This window comes from Silurus meridionalis, chromosome 18 (genome assembly GCF_014805685.1).
Source record: "Silurus meridionalis isolate SWU-2019-XX chromosome 18, ASM1480568v1, whole genome shotgun sequence".
Taxonomy (NCBI): Eukaryota; Metazoa; Chordata; class Actinopteri; order Siluriformes; family Siluridae; genus Silurus; species Silurus meridionalis.
The window spans coordinates 9,229,558-9,250,541 of NC_060901.1; the positions used below are offsets into that span (position 1 = coordinate 9,229,558).

General features: G+C 36.6%; 3 protein-coding genes across 6 annotated transcripts; 1 reads left to right on the plus strand and 2 right to left on the minus strand.

The window, feature by feature from the left end:
- Positions 1-8,645: 8,645 nt before the first annotated feature.
- On the minus strand, positions 8,646-11,703 carry cdkn1ba (cyclin-dependent kinase inhibitor 1Ba). Of its 2 annotated transcripts, none has more exons than XM_046874372.1 (3): positions 10,989-11,703; positions 10,535-10,658; positions 8,646-10,003 (listed from the first exon to the last, which is right to left on the minus strand). In XM_046874372.1, the coding sequence occupies exons 1-2, from the start codon at positions 11,356-11,358 to the stop codon at positions 10,558-10,560; spliced, it is 471 nt and encodes a 156-aa protein (XP_046730328.1). In that variant the 5' UTR covers positions 11,359-11,703; the 3' UTR covers positions 8,646-10,003; positions 10,535-10,557. The 2 variants fall into 2 exon arrangements, with proteins under 2 accessions (XP_046730328.1, XP_046730327.1); XM_046874371.1 differs by having other exon boundaries at positions 8,646-9,974; positions 10,989-11,702.
- Positions 11,704-14,340: 2,637 nt separating this feature from the next.
- On the minus strand, positions 14,341-16,302 carry cdpf1 (cysteine rich DPF motif domain containing 1). The gene is made up of 3 exons (XM_046874353.1): positions 16,171-16,302; positions 15,242-15,353; positions 14,341-14,955 (listed from the first exon to the last, which is right to left on the minus strand). Exons 1-3 carry the CDS (start codon positions 16,278-16,280, stop codon positions 14,836-14,838), a joined length of 342 nt encoding a protein of 113 aa, XP_046730309.1. The 5' UTR covers positions 16,281-16,302; the 3' UTR covers positions 14,341-14,835.
- Positions 16,297-20,940, plus strand: cbll1 (Cbl proto-oncogene-like 1, E3 ubiquitin protein ligase). Of its 3 annotated transcripts, none has more exons than XM_046874352.1 (6): positions 16,297-16,320; positions 18,566-18,655; positions 18,809-18,915; positions 19,041-19,124; positions 19,231-19,304; positions 19,421-20,940. In XM_046874352.1, the coding sequence occupies exons 2-6, from the start codon at positions 18,574-18,576 to the stop codon at positions 20,409-20,411; spliced, it is 1,338 nt and encodes a 445-aa protein (XP_046730308.1). In that variant the 5' UTR covers positions 16,297-16,320; positions 18,566-18,573; the 3' UTR covers positions 20,412-20,940. The 3 variants fall into 3 exon arrangements, with proteins under 3 accessions (XP_046730308.1, XP_046730307.1, XP_046730306.1); XM_046874351.1 differs by lacking the exon at positions 16,297-16,320 and adding an exon at positions 16,350-16,534; XM_046874350.1 differs by lacking the exon at positions 16,297-16,320 and adding an exon at positions 16,515-16,572.
- The last annotated feature ends 44 nt before the right edge of the window (positions 20,941-20,984 follow it).

The window sequence follows — 20,984 nt, forward strand, 5'->3', positions numbered from 1 at the left end:
TCTATTTAGTTAAATGGGTGTATTTATAATGTGTCTATTTATTTACATATACACTCAAACACACACACACACACACACACACACACACACACACACACACACACACACACAGAGGGTAAAACAGACTTTTCTTGTGCGAGGTGTAATCAGCACTTAATGTTTTTCCATCACAATATTAAGCCAGAACTGACAAGTACAATTTGAGTCAGTATTATTGCAGAACCTCAGAAAGCTGTATAGCTTTATAATGTGCTTTCATTTTGACCATACAGTGTTTTGATGTTGGTTTCACTATATGTTAGTAAATCTCTTAACATGAATGCAGACAGTGATGGCTATAACTAAATAATAATCTTTTACTGGGCTTCATAATAAATCATTGGATAGAAAGTTTGCAAGTAATTTTGCATTGTTTAGCTTGGGCCATTTTTTTGCCCAGGAGAATATATATTTTTAACAGATTAAAAGTAGCACAAAATAAACAGTAAATGGTGTACTCTACATAGAAGGCTATAGAAAATATTGCTAAATTATTTGGTCTAAAGTGTGCCTAAACACGTAACAGAGAAGTGGAATATGCGGTGCAACTGGTCCAGTTAGTTTACTGTGTTTATTTTGTCATTATGCCAATGTGATATTACTATTGTGGTGTGTTGTCAACTAAATTAATAGGCTTGCATTTAGAGTTATGTTATCATCATGAAATCCTGCTGCTTTGTAAATGGTGTTGCTGTTACGATTGTGACCAAATGACCATGACATAAAATTATCTATGGGGATATACCTTTTTTGAAAGCGACATGATCTTAGGGTGTGTGAGTGTATGTATTCTTAAGCACTTGTCTGTGTTCATGATTAGTTTATTTCAGGCAACTTATACGATTGCTGGGGTCAGACTACAATGCAGGGGAAGAATATGTTCTTACATTTATTTGAATGGGCTGCTGCTTGTTTTGTTATATATCATCGGGGATTTGAACTCTATCGATGTTCTCTAGATAAAGTTCCATCTTGCACCAGATTTGATCTTATATGTTCCTAATACATATACATTCACAGCTTCAGAAAGACTGTTTTTTTTTGTGGGGTTTTTTATTGTGATTTTGCTGCTGCACTTGCTTGTTTTTATTTAAAAAGGGCCGTTAATCATGTGCTCTGGGTGTGAAATGTGGCTTTACAACTCCAAACATAAAACATGGTTTCGGTTAAATGTAGGTGTTTGCTTTGCAAAGTTTATCTCTCCCTCACTTTCTGTGGCCAGTGTAGGCGTGTCACCTTTATAAAATACAGAGAGATGACTTTGCTTCTCTCTCTCTCTCTCTCTCTCTCTCTCTCTTGTGTGTGTGTGAGTGTGTGGTTTAACAGGGTGACAGGATTAACAGCAATATACATAGTTGGGGTAATCATAAAGTTACCAGTCTGTCTGATCTCCAGGTCACTGTAGGTGGCATGTTTACTGGTGCATGCCTCCTACACCCATCTTGCAGACAGACACCAAGCTATCGTGAACACGATAGAAAGATCAACTTTAAAAACTGCATCATAAACATTGCTTTATAACATGAATCAGGATAAAAATGCATATATGTGTAATCAATTAAAAAATTTGCTGTCAGTGACTTTGACCATGGCATATTTGTTGGTTCAGGGTGGACTGGTTGGTATCACAGAAACTGCTGACCTCCTGAGATTTCCACACACAACATTCTTTAAGTTTCAACTGAACTATTCAGAAAGACAAGAAACATTCAGTGAGCAGTAGTTCTCAAGCCAAACTACCTGATGGAAAATGCAAAATGGTGAGAAACATCAGAAGAGAATGGCAAGACTATCTTGAGCTGAGAAGTTTATTAAAATAGTGAGCAGATTGTTTAATTATACTTCCTCATCTGATTGATTATCGGATTCATTTATTCATCTTCAGTAACTGCTTTATCCTGGTCAGGGTTGTGGTGGATATAAAGCCAACCCTAAAAACACAGCAGCAGGCCACCAACTATGCACACTCATTCCCTAAACTTAGGGAAAGTGAAGGTGGGATGGAAGGAAACCAAAGAACACAGAGAAAATGTTAAAAGTTAAGAAGACTGTGTGAAACTTTACACAGACCCAAGTAACTCAATTAGCAGTATAAATTTTGCATAACTGTCACTATGCTATTATTTTGGGAAAATTAAATGTTTTTTTTTATACCTTGTTTGAATGATAGTTTTGATTGACCATAATGCAGGCCTTCCAGTCCTAGAGTTCATGGGTTTTCCAGTTACAGGTAGTATTTCTAAAACCTGAAAAGACTTGAACATTCAAAGCATAAGATCTACCGAAGTTAAGGTTTGTGCTAGAAGATTATAAGTGCAGACATTCATCTGCTGCTAAGAAAAAAAAATGTTGGTTGAAAAATCTAAGTATACAGAAAAAGTTAAACTAAAGTTGAATAACTTTTTTTGTTTGAACAGTGAAATGCTTTTACTGTTACTGTCAAAAAATTTTCCCAATAAGTATCTCAAATCTGTCAAAAAAAAGTGTCAAATCTTGCACATGTATTTTAATATTTAACATTTAGTGTTGATTCTTTTTAGGTCTTGTGAAGCAAGCAACAATCATTTCGTTAATGAGCTTGCTGCTAACTTTGGATAATATTATTATCTTCACAAGTCCTACAATAAATAGCTACACAGTAATGTAATAGGCAAATTTTTTTATTTCACTTTTCAATAATAAGGGCTTTACCTGACTTTACCTGGTACTTGGTTTGCTGCAGCAGCCTGAATAGTGAAATATATATAGAGATATGGAATATGAGAGCCTAGTGTTATACTTAATATACTTAACTTTTGTAGAAAGAGGCATAAATTATGAGATGTCTGAAAAAGAAGTATTGTGACCTAAAGTGAAGCTATATTTAGCAAGGTAGTAAAGAGAAAATTGAGTATTTGCGGCAAACAAGATAATGTAAATGTAAGAACTAGCAAGCTATTGACTTTGTTTTCACAGTCAAACAGAGGAACTATTGCAATTTGAACAATATTTACTTTGGCCACAGATGTAAAAGAGGAACGATTTCTATGTATGTCCTTTGTTAGTGTGGTGGGACACAGATAATGATGTATGTCTTAGAGGTGTTTATTAGAGGTTTATTGCAATTGACAAATGACAAATAGAGGGTGTTAATAAATAAAGACTGATAAACATGATCTAAAATATACCCCTGAGGGATACCTTTAGTAACAAGAAAAGAAGGCACCACAGAAACACCTTCTCATTAATTTATTTATACCTTCTCATTAATTTATTCATTCGATATTCACTATTACATTACTAATTATTTTTCATTTATTTACATACAAAATAATATGATTTATTTGGGGGTCCTTGATTGATTTGATTAGGCTCTAAATCTTGTTGAATGTTGAATTACACAATCTGCCTTACTGCCAAATGCACAACACACCATCACGTAAGCTGCCTGGCTCCACTTCACCTATTGCCATCTGCACAAACAGTTCATAATCAGCTATTTTCAGTGCTTACATGTTTCTGATTTTAAGGCTAAAATTTTTTGAGCAATTGTATGGCATGACAAAAACACCATTCACAATATTTAATGGGCATAACTCTACCTTAATGACCATTATTATTCATTTGAGAGTTTAGTTTACAAACAAAAATGTACCTGTATAGCACAGTAAAGCACCTTTTTTCTTTCCATTTGAGAACATAGTTTTAGATGCCAGAGGCTTTGAAACAGCACAACAAATCTAGTCATGCCATCAACCACAACAGTGAGTAACCGCACATGTTCACACCCATATTTAATACCCAGATATGTAAAAAAAAGTAAAAGAATATTAAAACTCTCTCTGACACTCACTCACTCACTCACTCACTCACTCACACACACACACACACACACACACACACACACACACACACACACACACACACACCTTTAATTGATGTCATGTGACTTAGATGATAACTTGTGTTATTAGTCAGTTTGAATAAAATTATGTATGGTCAAATGAAGAGAAATTTCTAAAAACATCCTGTACAAATCATGCATATGGCTAATAATGTTTTTCTATTTTTTTTTATTTTTAATTATTATCTTGTTTCAATGCAGTGCAATAGATTGCACAATATTCTTTATTCTAATGTAAATGCTTAAAATGAAATCAAATCACTTCACTCACACAATATTCAAATAGTCTTGCTGCACATGCACATTCTAAAGTACATTTCCTGTGTTCCTTTGGTCCAGCTCTTACCAAGCCTTAATTAATCTGGTAATTTCCTGGTTCTTGATATTGTTACTGGTTTACTCTGACCTGCTCATGCCTGCTCTAGTATATGTCTTTGGTAATGGACTGTATACCTGCACTTACCTCCATATTTTATTAAATTTTTTTTCACTGCAGCATTTATGAGAACAGGCAAATTAAGGATTTAATTGCAAAAATTATATATGATAATATGATAATAAAGTTAAATCTTAAATTATGTTTTGCACGAGTTATCTCATATCTCAAGCTAACTTTCATCCTAAAAACCATGATCCGGCACACACCTACACACTTATCTTGTCATCATGATAAGGAGTAAGCTGAAAGAATTTATACATGTGGTCAGAACAGAGCGAGAGACAGACAGGGAAAACTACTAATTGACCCTGAATGTGCAATGCATGGAACAAGCCAAAACCATGCATACAAGTGGGGTACACAGCAAGATAAGCGTTCCATTGGCAAAAGATTATCTAATAACTTTGTTTGTGCTGGTAAGGGGCCAAATAAAAACAAGTACCAGTTAGAGTTGGTTACATGCATGCCTGGTGCAGGTTTCTTGTAGAGTTTAGGGGCAGCCAAAGCACATGACTGTTGGGCAGACGGACATGGAAAATAAAAAGCTTTTTTCAATCTCATAAAAATCATTCATTAATAAAAAAAACACGAGACGTTGCAGATCCAAATTAATACAGGCATTTGCAAATGTTTCTTTCCCAGTATGACATCATGTTGGAATTTTCACAAAATATCTAATTATAGGCCCAGCAATAAACATTTTCGGGTTTTCTGATCACTCTCATTGTCTGCCATGCTGTTATATTAGTGGTCTCCTAATTTAGTCGTGTCCCTATCACAGAATTTTTTGAGTTTTGGCCAGGCTGCTTCCAGGGTTGTGTGAGTAGATATATGTTCATAAGCTTCTGCTCCAAAAAAGCAGCAGATCTCCTTTATTATTTATTTTTTAGCCTATACTTTCTTTTCAGCATTCTAAGAAAGTAGCACATAAGAGGTTAGAAAAGATGTATGAGTAAATGAACATTTCCCTGTATCTTTTCTGAGATCATATCTGGCAGGGTATGTTGTTGTTGATTGAGGTGATTGAGTCGGCATTTAGTACCTAAAGTCACCAGCAGCAAGCTAAGATTAAGTCAAGAGGAAATCCCAGTCTAGATTTAGGTTTTGAGGGGTTTAGATATGTTCAACTGGGCACACGGTACACTGTGCTTCCCACTGCCAGTGATGAGCACACAGCAAAGCTACTATCATTAACCATGGTTGCCAGGTTTCAGTAAAATTTTCAGCCCAGCTACATCTAAAAAACACACACAAAAGAACTCAAACTAGCCAAAATATTTCAGGCCTTGGAAGAGGGAGACACATTTCTCTTTTTCCTCTCAATCTTTGTGTGGGAAACAAGGTTACTGTGGTGCACACACATTACTGATATATGAACACAAGCAATAATTCACTTTCTCTTTACCGACCTTTAGAATATATTCAAAAATAGATAAAATTACACACACACAGTTTGCATACAGTTTTCCTTTCTTTTAAAAAATGACGTTACAAAATAAGGTCTTTGTAGACACAGAATATTTTAAGCGAGCTCAGTTGAAAGTTAAGAATGCAAACTGATTATCATTTATTTTGACCGCTGCCCTTCCCTGAGCATGAGATGATTCCTACCACAATGAGCTTCTATTCCTGCTTGTTGTAGTTCCTGTTTTTGATTAATAGGTCCAGGAATAAATCGATGGACGTGGGGATGTGGGGCAATTAGCATTCTGTCCTACAATCCCACATTTAGAAAGATTAGCAAATCAACTGATCATCAGCATGTAACATTGTACCTCTGTCACATAGCAACAAGGTAGGGGACGAAGCCAAAGAAGACATGGTGAAACTCTGCCACCCCGTCCCTGTTAAGAAGCCACCATGGCATTTAACAATTTATTTAATAATAAGATGATCTTGAATGGGTTCCAGTGAACTGGTCCCTGATGACAGGTCAGTTGGTATTAGCAGACTTTCTGAGGAGGTATTAATGCATTTTGATTCTAACTCAGATTCCAGAGCCAGACATCTGTTGTGGTTATTAGCCAAACTATCTTCTGGTGTAGAGTATAGACATAATAGATCCCATCTGAACAGTAATGGCCACTACTATGTGCTAATATCAGCCAGGTTCTCTTTCAACCATATGTAATGCATTGATCGATTCTTTTAAACACCAGAATACTGCAAAAAAGCAACCCTCCTGGGGTTTCTGTTCAGCAGGTTTAGCGAACAAGTCTGACTAACTGACTCTGTAACACAACCTGACCTATTGACCCCCAAGATAAGTAATAAAATAAATACTGATTATACAGTCTATGTAAGGGGTTGTCTTGATTGCCTTGTTGCTTAGATTATAAAGAATGGTAAATTGTATAGCTAGCATAAACTTTGTCAGCAAACACATTCATGCCATGGACTGAATGCATATATTTTCAAAATATTTTGTAATTCCTCAAATGGCTGTACTAAAGAGATGGTTCATTTTGTACATTGTATGTACAGTATATGCTGCACCATCACCTATTACTAATAATATTATTATTGTTATTATTATTATTATTAGATCACAAGACTCACTTCATCTTGCCTCTGTCCTGGCTTATGACACTTGGTTGTTTTGGAAGCTGACTAATATCTTTGCCACCGTAATATGACCTTAACCTTAATGAAAAATCCAAAAAATTGGACAACATTGAAGAATTTGTTATCTGTATTGTTTCTGTGTGACCAGGAGTTAAACAATTCCCACTGCTCCTCAGGTGCTCTACTGATCCAGTCTAGTGATAGTGAGAGAACTGTAACTCTTTCGTTGTGATCACTTTGTTTTATGCGCAGAATTGGTTGTAACACGGCCTCCTGCATTATTTGTGTACTTTTAAATTGTGCACACGCCTCAATACAAGCTCTACACAATTTGCTGCTACTACTACTTATTGCATCAAGCTGCACATAGCCTGGGGGTTTAAGCGCTCATTCTGTGTGTCATCCACGGCTGGTTTTGCAAGCATCAGCAAAAAAAAAAAAAAAACACTCCATAAATCTAGCCAATAGTGCTGGGTTCGGGACCGTGCTTTAGCGGAAAGGACATCCTGTACCGTTCCCGGCGCTGCATAGACGAGCTCAGTGGCTGCCGCCAGTGGTGTGCTTTCCAGAAACCCGGTCTGATTGGGCGAACCAAACGTCAGTATGCTATCGATTTTTTTCCCTCCTTCTTCTTTTTCATGGGACGTGTCCTTGTTTTTCTCAATCGAGGCAGGCAGGCAGGCAGGCAAGGTGAGGGCAGGTTATTGCGCGCGCTCCGAATGGCGCCTGGAGTAATCTGTGCACACCACAAAAACACTTCGTTTTACGTTTCCATCCGCGCAATTCTTTTTTCGCGCAAATGAAAAGGTTTTCTGCAAAAGCGAATTAGTGGGTTTCCAATTCTATCCGATCTCATATACTGAAAGAGCAGGGCGCAGTGCGTCCAGATTCAAGTTCAAAGATGCCTATAACCACACACACACACACACACACACACACACACACACACACACACACATTACAACCTCTTCGGGATGTAGTAACTTATGAACAAGTATTTCAGAGGTGATACCATGCAACTGGTGTTTTATCAAGATTTACCAAATATACATGCATTTCAAACACATTATGATGCATACCCATAAAAAGCCCTAGGTGTCTGTGCCCTTTAAGTACAGGGTTATTAAAAAAGAATGAACCGATTTCATGACGCAATATTTTATTAAGGAAATGTAATACAAAAAAATCCAGTCACAAGTATTATACTCACAATCAGCTTAGATAACTCCTCTTTCAAATGGTCACTGACTCATTCCATGACGATGCTTGAGAACTGAAGCAATGCGTCATGATATCTGTTCATTCTTTTTGAATAACCCTGTATTTTGAGTGCATGCAAATGCACTTACTACAATTTCTATTCTTCTACGAGTGAGATATTGTCCAAATTGTGGCCCATTTGCATGCCCCATTCATGCTCTAAAAAATATATATCTGTGATGTATAGTTGTAAAGCTTAATTTTAGTTCAAGTGATTGCAAGATAAGGTCATTTGTGTAATGTGTAAAATGTATGCCATTAAATGCACAAATTATTCCAGATGATGATCCCATGTTCTTGACCTTACAGTGAAAAAATATTAATGCAGCATAATTTTTAACTGGTTAGTATTGTGTATTAATCATTATCTTTATTCATAAAAATTTATTTAGTGAATTCATGGAATTATGATATAAACATCTTTAAAAATGCATGAATACAGAGTAGAAGAAAATGTAATGTGTTTGTCATTTTTTTTTATTAATTACTTTAAACAAGCAATACAAAATCCACATCAATTTTTTTTTTTTTGATATAGGCTCAGTTTGCAACCTTGCACAAATTCTTTTCAATAGTTGAAAATAACTTTCAGTAAAAAAACTAAATAAAAAGGTAGTTAAAAAAAAAAAAAAAGAAAGAAAAAAGAAAAACAACAAATGCCACTTTGGATAGTCAATAACAACCACAAAAAAAAAGGCTTAACATAAATAAGTTAGTATAATTTCCTCAGTGTTTTTACAAAGCAATATACACAGGTACACTTCAGAATTTTACACATGCAGTGTAACGTCTTAGTTTTTGATTTGCGTTTTTTTTTGGGGGATAGTGGAACATCATGTTCAACATGAATATCATGTGTGATGCCAAAAAGGGGGAAAAAAAATAATAAAATGGACCAGTGTTTTAAAAAAATAGAATCTAAAAATCTGCTACAAAGAGATACAATGAAGAAAATTACACAAAAAAGTGACTGAAGAAGATTTGCTGTTATTTTCAGTTTCCTGTTAAAAAATTATTCAGTAGACTTTGTCATTCATAATAAAAAAAATTAAAAACACAATCCAGGGGGAAAACTAGTGGAATAACCTAGATATATAATAATACTGTGTAACACTGTCAAAACCATAAACCACACCCTAAAAAGGGAAAATCCCTGCCTAAATGTGTTGTGACTTTGGCAGATTTTTAAATAAAACTTCACATAATTAAGTACCATACACTCTATGGTATCACTAATAATACCAAAAAATAAAAAATAAACATTTATCTACAGGTGTCTCAAATTGCTTTCTTTCAACTATGAATTTTATTTTGACTGTAGCTCTTAATAGAGGACCTTGATCCCTTGTGATAATTTTTTTAATTAATCAAACTTATTAGGTTTTAAACCCTGACAATATTGACTATTTTAATCTGGGTAGATTATTAGGGGTAGTTTTGAAAACTGCACAGCAATTCTTCAAGTCATTCACACAATATGCTTTTTCTCATCATAAATGTTATATTTTAATATGCTACATATAATTATTTACATAGGTAGTAATGACAAAAGCAAAAAGAAAACATTTGCACACTGCTACATCATCTGCTTTTGAGGCAAATGTCTTTTTGAGTGCGAAAACTTTAGTGTATTTACTCAAAAAAACAAAAACAACAAAAAAAAAATAAAACAAAAAGAAATCAGTGCTTCTACTGCCTCGCACATCCGTGGAAAAGGAAATGCTCTATTTGTTGTCCCTGTTTACTTCATAAAGCTCTTTGTTGGAGAAATGCACATTCTTCATCTCTCTGCAGGAAACAGAAAAGAGTCTATTCAGCTATAAAGAAAGCACAAATAGAAATAAAACATAATTGTACGTGAAACTTTCATGCACTGCATAGAATCAGGTTGTTTTTTTATCTGATGCTGATCAAATCTTTTTTTTTTTTTTTTTTTTTGCATTTTTGTTTCAAAAGCCCCTGAATACATTTTTTTAATTCTTTAAGTACTTTCCAAAGGGATTATCATAAAAAGTTAATAAGTAACAAATATTGCACATATGGACGTACAGTATGTGTACAATGCTGTGCACACACACGCACAAACACACACCCAAACACGCACACACACACACACACACACACCAGTGTCGATGACGTGTTACTACACTGTAGTACTGCAGTTCAAAGACGTTTGTTTACAACACCCAAGTCCCTTTTGCAATGAAACACAAGCTTTCTGCAATAACCTTCCACGTGCACGTTTAACCAAATTGCTTCCAACTGTGAAGCTTTTTTTTTTAGTAAAAAATAACAGAAGAAGAGTGGCACTTTTTCTCTGTGATGTTTCTAAATCGAATGTAACCCACCTTCGCCTGCAGGTCCTGTTGTTTTACGTGCTGGAATCTGATTTTCTGGGTGTCTGCTCTGCTCTTTCTTGACTGCTGCTCTCTTCCTCTCCATGGTTCAATCTTTTACTCTGTCGCGCAGAATCTGAGTTTGAAAGGGAAGACGCGGTTACACGCCTGTATACACGCCACTATTCAATGCAAATGCAATCATGCGGCAGGGTTTTTTTCTTTTCTAGAAATAGCCCTACTTCCGAGTGCTCTTGTACTCGAGTTAAACTGCAACAAATAATTACAGGAAACCGCAAAAGAAGAGCAACAAGTGTAGCAAAATTATGCACAACATAAACGCATGATCGTGTGCTCTGGGGGCTGCGAACAAAAGGTAGCGTCGAAACGTCACAACACCTCGGCCAGATGTTGAGAACCGACACAGTCGCGAAAATAAGCATTCCCTACATCCTGCTGTATTTACCCGAGTCCTCCGTGGAAGGTCTTTTTTTCGCGACGGTTTGCGTTTTTTGGCAGTCTGTCTGACCCCCGTTAAGGTCCACACGTCGGTTTGCACGCGACGGCCTGTAGAACTCGGGCGCGTCTCTGGCGTCTACTGACTGCCACTCGAATCTGCCCGACTCGAGCGGCTTGTCTTTCACAAAGTCGAAGTTATACTTCTCCTTGTGCTCCTCTTCCGACCTCCGCAACTCGTCCAGACACGACTGTCTTACTTCCCCCGGGTCCGGCGATCCGAACAGGTTTCTGCACACCGAGGGCTTGGCGTGTCCGTCCGGTCTCGTGTCCACGCGCTCGAGTGGCGGACTTCCATTAGAAAGACGCACGTCCGACATTTTGCTACATGAAACGCAGCCCGAAAAAATTGTTTTTTTAAATAAAAACAAGTAGCTGCTCTTGATATTAGACGTCAAAGTAGAAACCAATTATTCCCGTAATAAAACAATGTTCAGGCAACCAATAAGCATGAGATCATGCATGCCAAAAAAAAAAAAAAAAGAAAGAAAAACGGAACAAAAAAAAGCAATGCAGTCAATGTGGCAAAAGGAAGAAGTGATCGCAGGAAAAGTGTGCAGCTCTTCAGAAGTCACTCCCGTCTCCTCCTGTCTCGTAGTAATTCCTAAAGAAAAAAAAAACACCAAGTCAGACCAATATGGCGAACGCAAACGCAACTGGAGCAAAAACTCTAATGGCGAGGGCTATTTAAACACAGGGACGCGTTCATTGGTTGAACAGCACAGAACCGCCCATTTCCAAAAAAAGACGAAGCTGAAGATACCAGCGAGAGAAACGAGTGCGCTTCACGCTGCAGTTTCTTCTGTTTCGGCTTTTCATTGCTCCAAAACTACGCGTGAAACGCAATGTAGCTGCGTGTAAGTGACACGCAGGGCTCAGGACCACTACAGCACAATCCACGCAGCACGTGTGTCGATTATCCCCGAGTAATGCTATGCGATAAGGATGAGATAGGTGATGCTTTACCAAAAAAACCCTCCAAAGAGCAAAAAAGTAAAAATACGATACATTAAAATTTGTAGATCACATTCTAAACCAATATAACAGATCATAATAATCATTTTGCAATGCAATGGCCTACATATTACTTATCCATTACTCTTCCATTTAACAGTAATATAATTTTACTATATGACACTAGTATATATATATATATATATATATATATATATATATATATATATATATACACACACACAGATAATATATACGTATATATATATATATATATATATATATATATATATATATATATATATATACATACATACATACATACATACACACTACACTAGTATAGTATATATAGTTTTCATACTCTCTCATATATATATATATATATATATATATATATATATATATATATATATATATATATATATATATATATAAACTTATCCCATTAAACTACACTGGTGATGCTTAAAAACACTGCCTCAAAAGGACTAGGAAGATGGCTAAATAAGCACAAAGAAAAATATGATATTGGTTTGGCAAGCAATTAAGAGATTTAATACACTTAGGTTGATTTACAAATAAAAAGAAAAACTTTTAAAAATTTTAATAGAGAGGACTACTTTAGAAACTTTCAAAGAGATGACTATAACATAAAAGGCCTGTTGTGAGTAATTGAGTGCTTGCTTGGTTGTTGTTTTTTTTCTCTCTCGCAAATATGAAATTACTGAACCAAATCGAATGGAAAAACATGACCAAAATTATAATACAAAAATGCTATTAATTCTCATGCTTACTCATTTTGAGTGCAGCAAAAATAAATAAAATAAATAATAATACTGAGGTCATAGTTGGCAATGAGCTTATCATGGTTAGACTTTGTTGCTATCAGAAGTAGCTCGGATCGCTGAGTCCTATCAGTTGTCCTTCAAAGCTTAAGTTTTTTACAGGCTACACTAATTTCAGAAGGTCACAGTGTACAAAACTGTTGATATTTGTACAAATATGCTTCATTCATTTATTCATATTCAGGTTACTGTGGTGCTGTTTCGGTGTTGTTAATTGGATGGTGTATAGTAGTAGAAAGGGTTGTTTTATAAAAAAAAAAAAATAAATAAAAAAAAGGCTCCAATTGTTGCTACTTTATAATAATACACACACACACACACACACACACACACACACACACACACACACAGAGTCCTAATAAGTAATGCAAATTAAGCAGTCTCACAAGTGTGAACAGTACACCAGCATTTACTGTATCATTGCTAAATACACACAACAATGCCCTTTTGATGTATGTAATATTTAATTATGTTTCAAGGCCATGAGGAGAAAGTGAGACTTGGTGGCTCATCGAGATATGATGTTGTGTCTCTTTGTAAGTCAAACCTAACAAAGAATCCCTAAGTCCAAGTGGCACTGAAAACAAGAAACAAATCCGAGCAAACTGACTAATAATTTTTTTTTTTTTAAAGATGCTTTTCAATGACTTGATGGCATTTATTATTTCTTTGCATTCTATAAGTAGGTGATTTCGTACTAGTCGTCAACTCACTGCTGCAGTCAGGTCAAGTATTCACCAAAAAGTGCACACGAATGCTTCTACTGCCAGCTAGTGGTCAAAACAAGACATTGTCTTAAAAACAACTTGCAGGCTTTCAAAAAGTTTTGCCTACTTTATCATTTTCAAAAATGAAAATAATGTGACACATGAGATGCAACCTTAACTGTGTGATCAATATGCATGTGAACAAATTACAGTCTATTTGTCCAATAATTTAAATCATGCTAAAACTGTGCATAACATTCATTTGAAGCTAGTTTGTTATTGATCTCTAATTTATTAGAATATAAGCTTCACCAAGTACTACCAAAGAAAATCCATCAGCAATCTTTAAATCACAATGCAGCAGTTCTTTTAGTAATGTAGTCTGTCTAGCTCTCTTACCTCACCTGCTTAACTGATCAGTTTCCACATCTTCCAAAAAATGCTTAACTCCATCAAGATTGTCATTGACAAATAGACACAACATATCTAGATGAGCCACCAAGTCTCACTTTCTCCTCATGGCCTTGACACATATTTAAATATTACATACATCAAAAAGGCACAGTTGTGTGTATTTAGCAATGATACAGTAAATCGCTAACTTGCCAAAACGAATCTCTGCTGTAATTTCTCACTACGGCTTTGAACTGCTGCTCTGCATTCTGAAGTACACTGTTTGCAGTTGCAACTGTGTATACACTGGAGTTCTCATTAATAAGATATTTGAGATTATAATGTTTATGGCACACAACATAGTTTTAAATCGCACAGAACAAAACACACTTAAGCATAATAAATCTTTCAACTTTGTTTTATTACTATGCAATATACAGATTATTTTCTACAGTCTCTTAGTAATGGGTTGATTTGATAGCTTTTTCTCAAATCCATGTTTCTTGCAATGACAACAGAGACCACTCTACATTTCCTTTGTTTGCTGCTCTTCCAAATGTACCCTAGAATGGTATGTGAACTCCACGTGAGTTCTGGTTTTTGCTCAAGCACACATTTCAATTTCCTGTGACATCTTCAATGGAAATCCAGTAACAATTCAGTTAGATCCTATGTTAGATTTTATGAATAAAAAATACCAGGCTCTTGAATTCCCAAGAAGGATCCACTTTTCAAAATATTTCAATTTTATGATAAAGGAAATGGCTAAAACACTGTTTACACCATACTCAGAAATACAATGTTTAGTAAACTGTTTAGAATTCACACAGTCATGTAAAAAAAAATCCCAAATGTCCAAAATTTCCTCTGCATATTTGAACGTCTCTGCGTGATGTTAACTTTTCTGAGCTGATTTTTTCTTGGCTATTTCTGTCTGAATCTGCTCTGGAAACTGCTCCAAGTTTTCCCTTACACACTGTAGGCAGAAGCGTTTGGTGTAGAAAATGCTGCAGTCCTGTACAAAACATTCAAAAATGCAAAAAAAAAAAAAAATGTCAGTGTGCCTTTCTGAATAAATGCCATTAATGAGATGGTATTTTCTTCCCTCTTTGCAACAATGCTGCAGTAAATCCTAAATTAGTAGCACTAATTACGAGTACAAAAACTATTATAAAACAGACATAACATTCAATTTGCTAGGCACCAATGAAACTTCTATATGCAATACAATTACAACAGAGATACCATTCAGTATCCTAGGAAAAAAAAAACGTCAATGAAAGAATCTGATTAGACCGTACCGTGCCAACACATACAGTCTTGTTACACAAACTGCACTTGGAGCCCAATATAAGGAATTTGTTTTTGTCTGGAGTGAAGGGATCACGCATGCCATAGCAGTCTTCCAGAAGCCTGAAGAAAAATGGGTGTAGTCAAGTATTTAACAAGAGCACAAGCATGTTTAATAACCTACTTTGCAGCAACCCTTACTGGCCATTTTATTAGGGATATCCATTGTACAGTCAGCCACCATTAACACATTAATTATGCAATGAAAGAGATGCATACCATAGCTTTCTAGTAAGCATAGTGGGATTTCGCATCCTAGCAACACTGCTGAATCTGATACACCCAATGCTGTGTGATTTTTCACATTGTCTATTTGTGTCCAGGTTTTGTGCTTTTCATCATCTTCCATAAACATGCATAGACGTGGACTGGTGACACGAAATTGCCATCAAGTGTGAATGAGGGTGCATGGGGGTTTAGGCATTAAGAAGGATGCAATCCTGCCTCATTGCCAGTGTTTTTAGGCATACATTTTGCATACAAAGTGCCATGATTTATGTTTGATGAAAGGCACAATTGCAGGACTTGTGTGTATGTGTATGAATTTCATCTCCTAACATAGTTGTGATAAACATTAAAATCTTTATTGTAATGTTATTTGTTGTAATAATCACTAAATAAAGGGGAATTAATTGCTGAAAGTTTGTGACATTATTTTTTTGACACCTATTATTAAAAATCAGGGCAGTAAATAATTGCACCATGATCTTTTGGGTCAATGAATGTAATGTGATCAGTGAGCAGAAATATGACTGAAATGCTTTGGATCTTAGAGTCACGTGTCAGCCTGCCAATAGATCACCTTTGTTTGCTCTATATGGCATTATTAGTCATCTAGTGTGAAACACGGTCGAGATGATTATATTAACATTCGACTTACCCGATCCCTCGGGTGTTTGGTGGTTTCTTTCCGTAGAACGTGTATGCACAAGATAACTCACACAACGCGCATGTAAACACTCCTATTGCAGCTTCCTCTGTGGCGTCCATTTTAGCGGCGGCGGCGTGAGTCCACTTCTGCCCCCTGCTGGTGAGTCAAGAAATGCACGTCGTTATCAAAAACCGGGGAATTCGTTTTTCGACGCATTTAGCATACATAAACACCGACGTTCCATTGTAGCACAGTCCCTTTTTTAATCTTAATTAATGTTTAATTTCTGTTGGTCTCTTACCAACTTTTGCGTTGAAATATTCAAACCGGAAGCAGGAAGAGTTCCGGCTTCACACAGCTATGGATGCCATTGGTAAGGAGGGAACTTCACACTTTGCATGGTTTCCGTTGGTAATACAATCTTTTTTATCAGGTTTACGTTATCAGCACGGGAGCTGCTCGTTACTTGAAGTATTTTTTGAGAAGAGTGGGGAAACTGCAGATCGTGTAGCATGCTAATGGTTACTGTGGTTTACTTTAAATAGGATTATTCGGCCTAGAGGTTAGCATTAGCACTAGCTAACGGATAGAGATCTGTTAGCATTAGCACTAGCTAACATAGAGAGCTGTTATCCAGTGCTAATGCTAACCTTAAGGCCGAATAATCCTGTTTATTGCAAGTGTATGGGACTGTATAATATCCTTAAACCATGGCTCAAATATAGCTACTGTTTGCACACTTAACGCCTTACTTTGATTGGTTGTTAGCCATATAGTTAACAATTCAACGTTACAGACGTGTTTGGGCGTGTCCACGTTACTTCAGTGACCGCGCGGTGTCTAAGCCCCGCCCCCCGGTTGCGCCGCTTTGATTACTTTTGTTTATTTACTGCCATTTGTCATGATCTATATGATAATCATACATTGCATTATCTGTTTGCATCTTGTGTATATAGGGCCAGTCAAAATTTTGGACACACCTTTTTCTTCTTCAGCGGTGTACTTTATTTTTTTTTATAATTGTCAACCTTGTACATTAATACTGGACATCTACAGTATGAAAGAACACACATGGAAATATATAGTAAACAAAAACTTTTTAAAACATACCAGAATGTTTTATATTTTAGTTTGCCCAAAGGAGCTACATTCAGATTCAATGACATCTTGGCAAACTCATGGCATTCTCTTATTAGATTCATGAGGTAGTCACCTGGAATGGTGTTCAGTTCACAGATGTGCCTTGTGAAGCGTTCATTTGTGACAGTTCTTGGCTTCTTAATGTAATTTAGACCATACGTTGTCAGTCAATTATCCCTATTAATTCTACTACAAAATACTATACAAATCCATATTATGGCATGCAACACTGATTTTAGTTAAAAAAAAAATTAAATAAAAAGAAAGAAAAGACAGTCCAGTATTACTTGAAGATCATGTGTAGAATAAAGATCAGTCATTCCAAGATTTTAAATGTATTCCCAAATCAATGGGAATTCAAGTGGCTCAATATTTCAAGATCCAGTGTTCATAGGAGACTGCATAAGTCAGGCCTTCATGGTCGAGTCGTGGCAAAGAAACCATTACTGCAGAGGAACAACAAACGGAATATTTTTGTTTTTTTTCTCGGGCCAATAAATGGACAATAGATCAGTGGAAAACATTTATTTGGTCTAATGAGTCCAAAGATGAGCTTTTTGATTCTAACTGCTGTGTTCCAGATGAAATGTGTGGTTCCCACTGTAAAGTGGGATTTCCATTCAAGTTCTTATATATTTTGGATGTTTTCAGTGTTAAAGTACAATGTTAAATAATAAAAATAAAGAAAAGCCACTGAAGGAGAAGGTGTGTCCAAACAAGTGACTGGTACTATGTATGTATGTATGTATGTATCTATCTATCTATGTATCTATCTATGTATCTATCTATGTATCTATCTATGTATCTATCTATGTATCTATCTATCTATCTATCTATCTATCTATCTATCTATCTGAAATGTTTGTGATGTGCTTGGTGGTTCCTGTGCTAATGCTATTTAATTCTTTAGAAAAGTGGTTTAGTTTTGTCACAAGGAACTCTTTGATGACTTTCTTGGAATGGCTTTTTTTAAATGAAATATTTTTTAATGATAGCAGTCAGATTTAACATCAAATTTCAGGATTATTTAACAGTTTGCATGATTGTTAGTGAATACAAATCATGTTATTTAATAAAGGTGTTTTTTTATTTATTTATTTAGCATATAGTTAACGAGTGAGAAAATAGTCTCAACATTTCTCTATGTACAGCAGGTCATTTACAGAGCGGATGTGATCACAGTGATCATGTGATATACAAAGACATCAGTCTATAATCTACCGACAAGCTACTTACTCAACCACCCAATTTCTTTCTTATACAGACAGTGACATGCAGGGAACAGAGGGGGCATTAGGAGGTCCTGATGTACGAAGGCGGATACCCATCAAGCTTCTGCCTAAACAGGCTAGAAGTAATGTTTTTTATATTTCACTTACACACACAGACTTTTGGGCTGAAACATGTGCTTTATTCATTGCCCAAAGCAGTTTATACTATGTGCATGTTGTCTGTAATGCTACATTGCAATGTTTTCTGTAATGCTGCATTGTTTTTCTCTTAACAGAAAGCTTTGCCTACAAGCAGGAGGAGAGGTTCGACTGTGGGGTAAAGTCTGGAGATGCTTATGCTAGCCAGCGGCGATACCCCCAGCCATTGTTTTGGGATTATAAGGTTTAAGACTTTTCTACTGTCATTTTTCTTTTAGGATTAATCTATTTTATAACTGTAGATTATATCTTGTATACTAGATTCAAGAAAACCATTACTTTCTCACTTAATTTGGCTTCTTTTTCCAGCTTAATCTAATTGGGGAAAAAGATGAAACTCCTATTCATTGTTGTGACAAGTGTCATCTACCTATTAAGACTTATGGGCGCATGGTAAGCTTCATATAGATCTCAAAATGTCAAACATATTTTAGAGAATTCCTATAAAGCTGCATTTTAAACTTTGTGTTTCTTTTTTTTTACTTTACATTTTGTATAGATTCCTTGTAAACATGTATTCTGCTATGATTGTGCACTTCTTCATGAAAGGAAAGGTGATAAAATGTGTCCAGGGTAAGTTTGGAGGAAATTTTCCCTAAATCTGTGCAGTAAATCTGAAATATTTCAAAAGCAAAATTATGTAACCATATATCACATGTATTTAATATTTCATCCTCTTTATCTTTTAGTCTGACATTGTACAGCTGTACAGACCCAGTTCAGCGCATTGAGCAGTGTCAGCGTGGTTCTCTCTTCATGTGCAGCATTGTTCAGGGTTGTAAACGCACTTATCTCTCACAGAGAGATTTGCAGGCTCACATCAACCATCGCCACATGAGGGCAAGTAAGAATTCATCAGGTCGCTCTGACCCTCACCACCCTCCCTGCTCTGACGTCTCGGAGCGTTTCCGTGTGCCCCCTCACATGCCTAAACCCCATGTGCTCATTCCACCTCCTCTGCAACATACCAGTCATGACCCCTACATTCAGCCACCTCCCTCCTCTCACGATGACATGCGGGCCCCTCCTGGCCAGGCCCCCTCATCTGACATGGGGCCTCCTCGCTCTCTTGCTCAAGAGACGTTCCGCATTACAACGGTGACCACGCGGAAGCACAGCAACCTCATCACTGTCCCAATTCAGGACGATTCAGCAAGCTCTGCCTCCCGTGAGCCTGTGAACACCCTGTCACATCACCACCCAGGTGAATATCCAGGGCAACCTGTGGTTTCCCACCCTCACCACATGATGGCTCCACCTCAGCAGCGCTACGGCCCTCCACCTCCTCCACCGTCACTCACTCATCCAATGCAACATCCCTCACAGGTCTTTAGCCAAGCCCCTCCTCCACCTTTATCCTCAGTTCCTCCTCCTATCACTCCTCCTCCTGGACACCTCATGAGTCAGATGCCACCATACATGAACCATCCTCCACCTGGTCCTCCTCCTCAACATGCGGGTCCTGTAAATGCCCCACCACCCCATCATTACAATCCTCAGTTCTCTGAGGATAAAGGTACCCTCAGCCCACCATTCAACCAACCAGGTGGACTTAGTCCTGGCATGTGGCCCGCTCCCAGAGGACCTCCCCCACCCAGAATGCAAGGTCCACCTCCGCAGGGACAGATGCCTGGACCTCATCACCCAGACCAGGGTCGATACAGACCCTATTACCAGTAAAATGATTTTGTTGGTAGCTTTGAACATTGATCTAATAAGTGAGTCTGTGGTAGGGGTTTGGAGGTCTGTTGAGTCACAGTAAATAATAGGACTGCATATGTTTTGCATTGTTCATTTCTGATATTAGAATATATACCTTTAATTCTGGCCAATATTTTGGATTAAAAAATGTATTTGGCAAAGTTTTTAAAAAGTTTGTCAAATGTGCTTCATGAATGTATTACATATTAAATACTAGATAAGGATTGCTTTTTTTGGTTTTCAACTTTTCTGTTTTTGAGGTTTTGAGCTGCCATATAGTATGACAACCATATGTTAACTGCCAAGTTCATACCAGCAATCAATGGGTTCTCTAGTTCTTTTCAAAGAGAAGCAATGATGATACTGTAAGGACAGAATTTTTGAATAACATTTATTAAACTTCATTGTGTAAAAAAAAAAAGAAAGAAAAAAGAAAATTGTGTGTTTGGGTTTGATTTGGTTGACCTCTCATCTAGTCATGCTGATTTTATTGAAAAATTATGTTTTCAATCAGTGTGTACTTGTGAAATGTAATTCTAAAACAAGTGAAAA

Bases quoted from the DNA above. Each gene is read 5' to 3' on its own strand.
- cdkn1ba (XM_046874372.1), bottom strand. From the start codon at position 11,358: ATGTCGGACGTGCGTCTTTCTAATGGAAGTCCGCCACTCGAGCGCGTG. The intron at 10,659-10,988 runs GTAAATACAGCA...TTTCAAACTCAG, and splicing joins ACCTTCCACGGAGGACTCGG to ATTCTGCGCGACAGAGTAAA.
- cdpf1 (XM_046874353.1), bottom strand. From the start codon at position 16,280: ATGGACGCCACAGAGGAAGCTGCAATAGGAGTGTTTACATGCGCGTTG. The intron at 15,354-16,170 runs GTAAGTCGAATG...ATTTTTCTTCAG, and splicing joins CCAAACACCCGAGGGATCGG to GCTTCTGGAAGACTGCTATG. The intron at 14,956-15,241 runs GTACGGTCTAAT...TGTTTTGTACAG, and splicing joins AGACTGTATGTGTTGGCACG to GACTGCAGCATTTTCTACAC.
- cbll1 (XM_046874351.1), top strand. The intron at 18,916-19,040 runs GTTTAAGACTTT...TTCTTTTTCCAG, and splicing joins CATTGTTTTGGGATTATAAG to CTTAATCTAATTGGGGAAAA. The intron at 19,125-19,230 runs GTAAGCTTCATA...CATTTTGTATAG, and splicing joins TTAAGACTTATGGGCGCATG to ATTCCTTGTAAACATGTATT.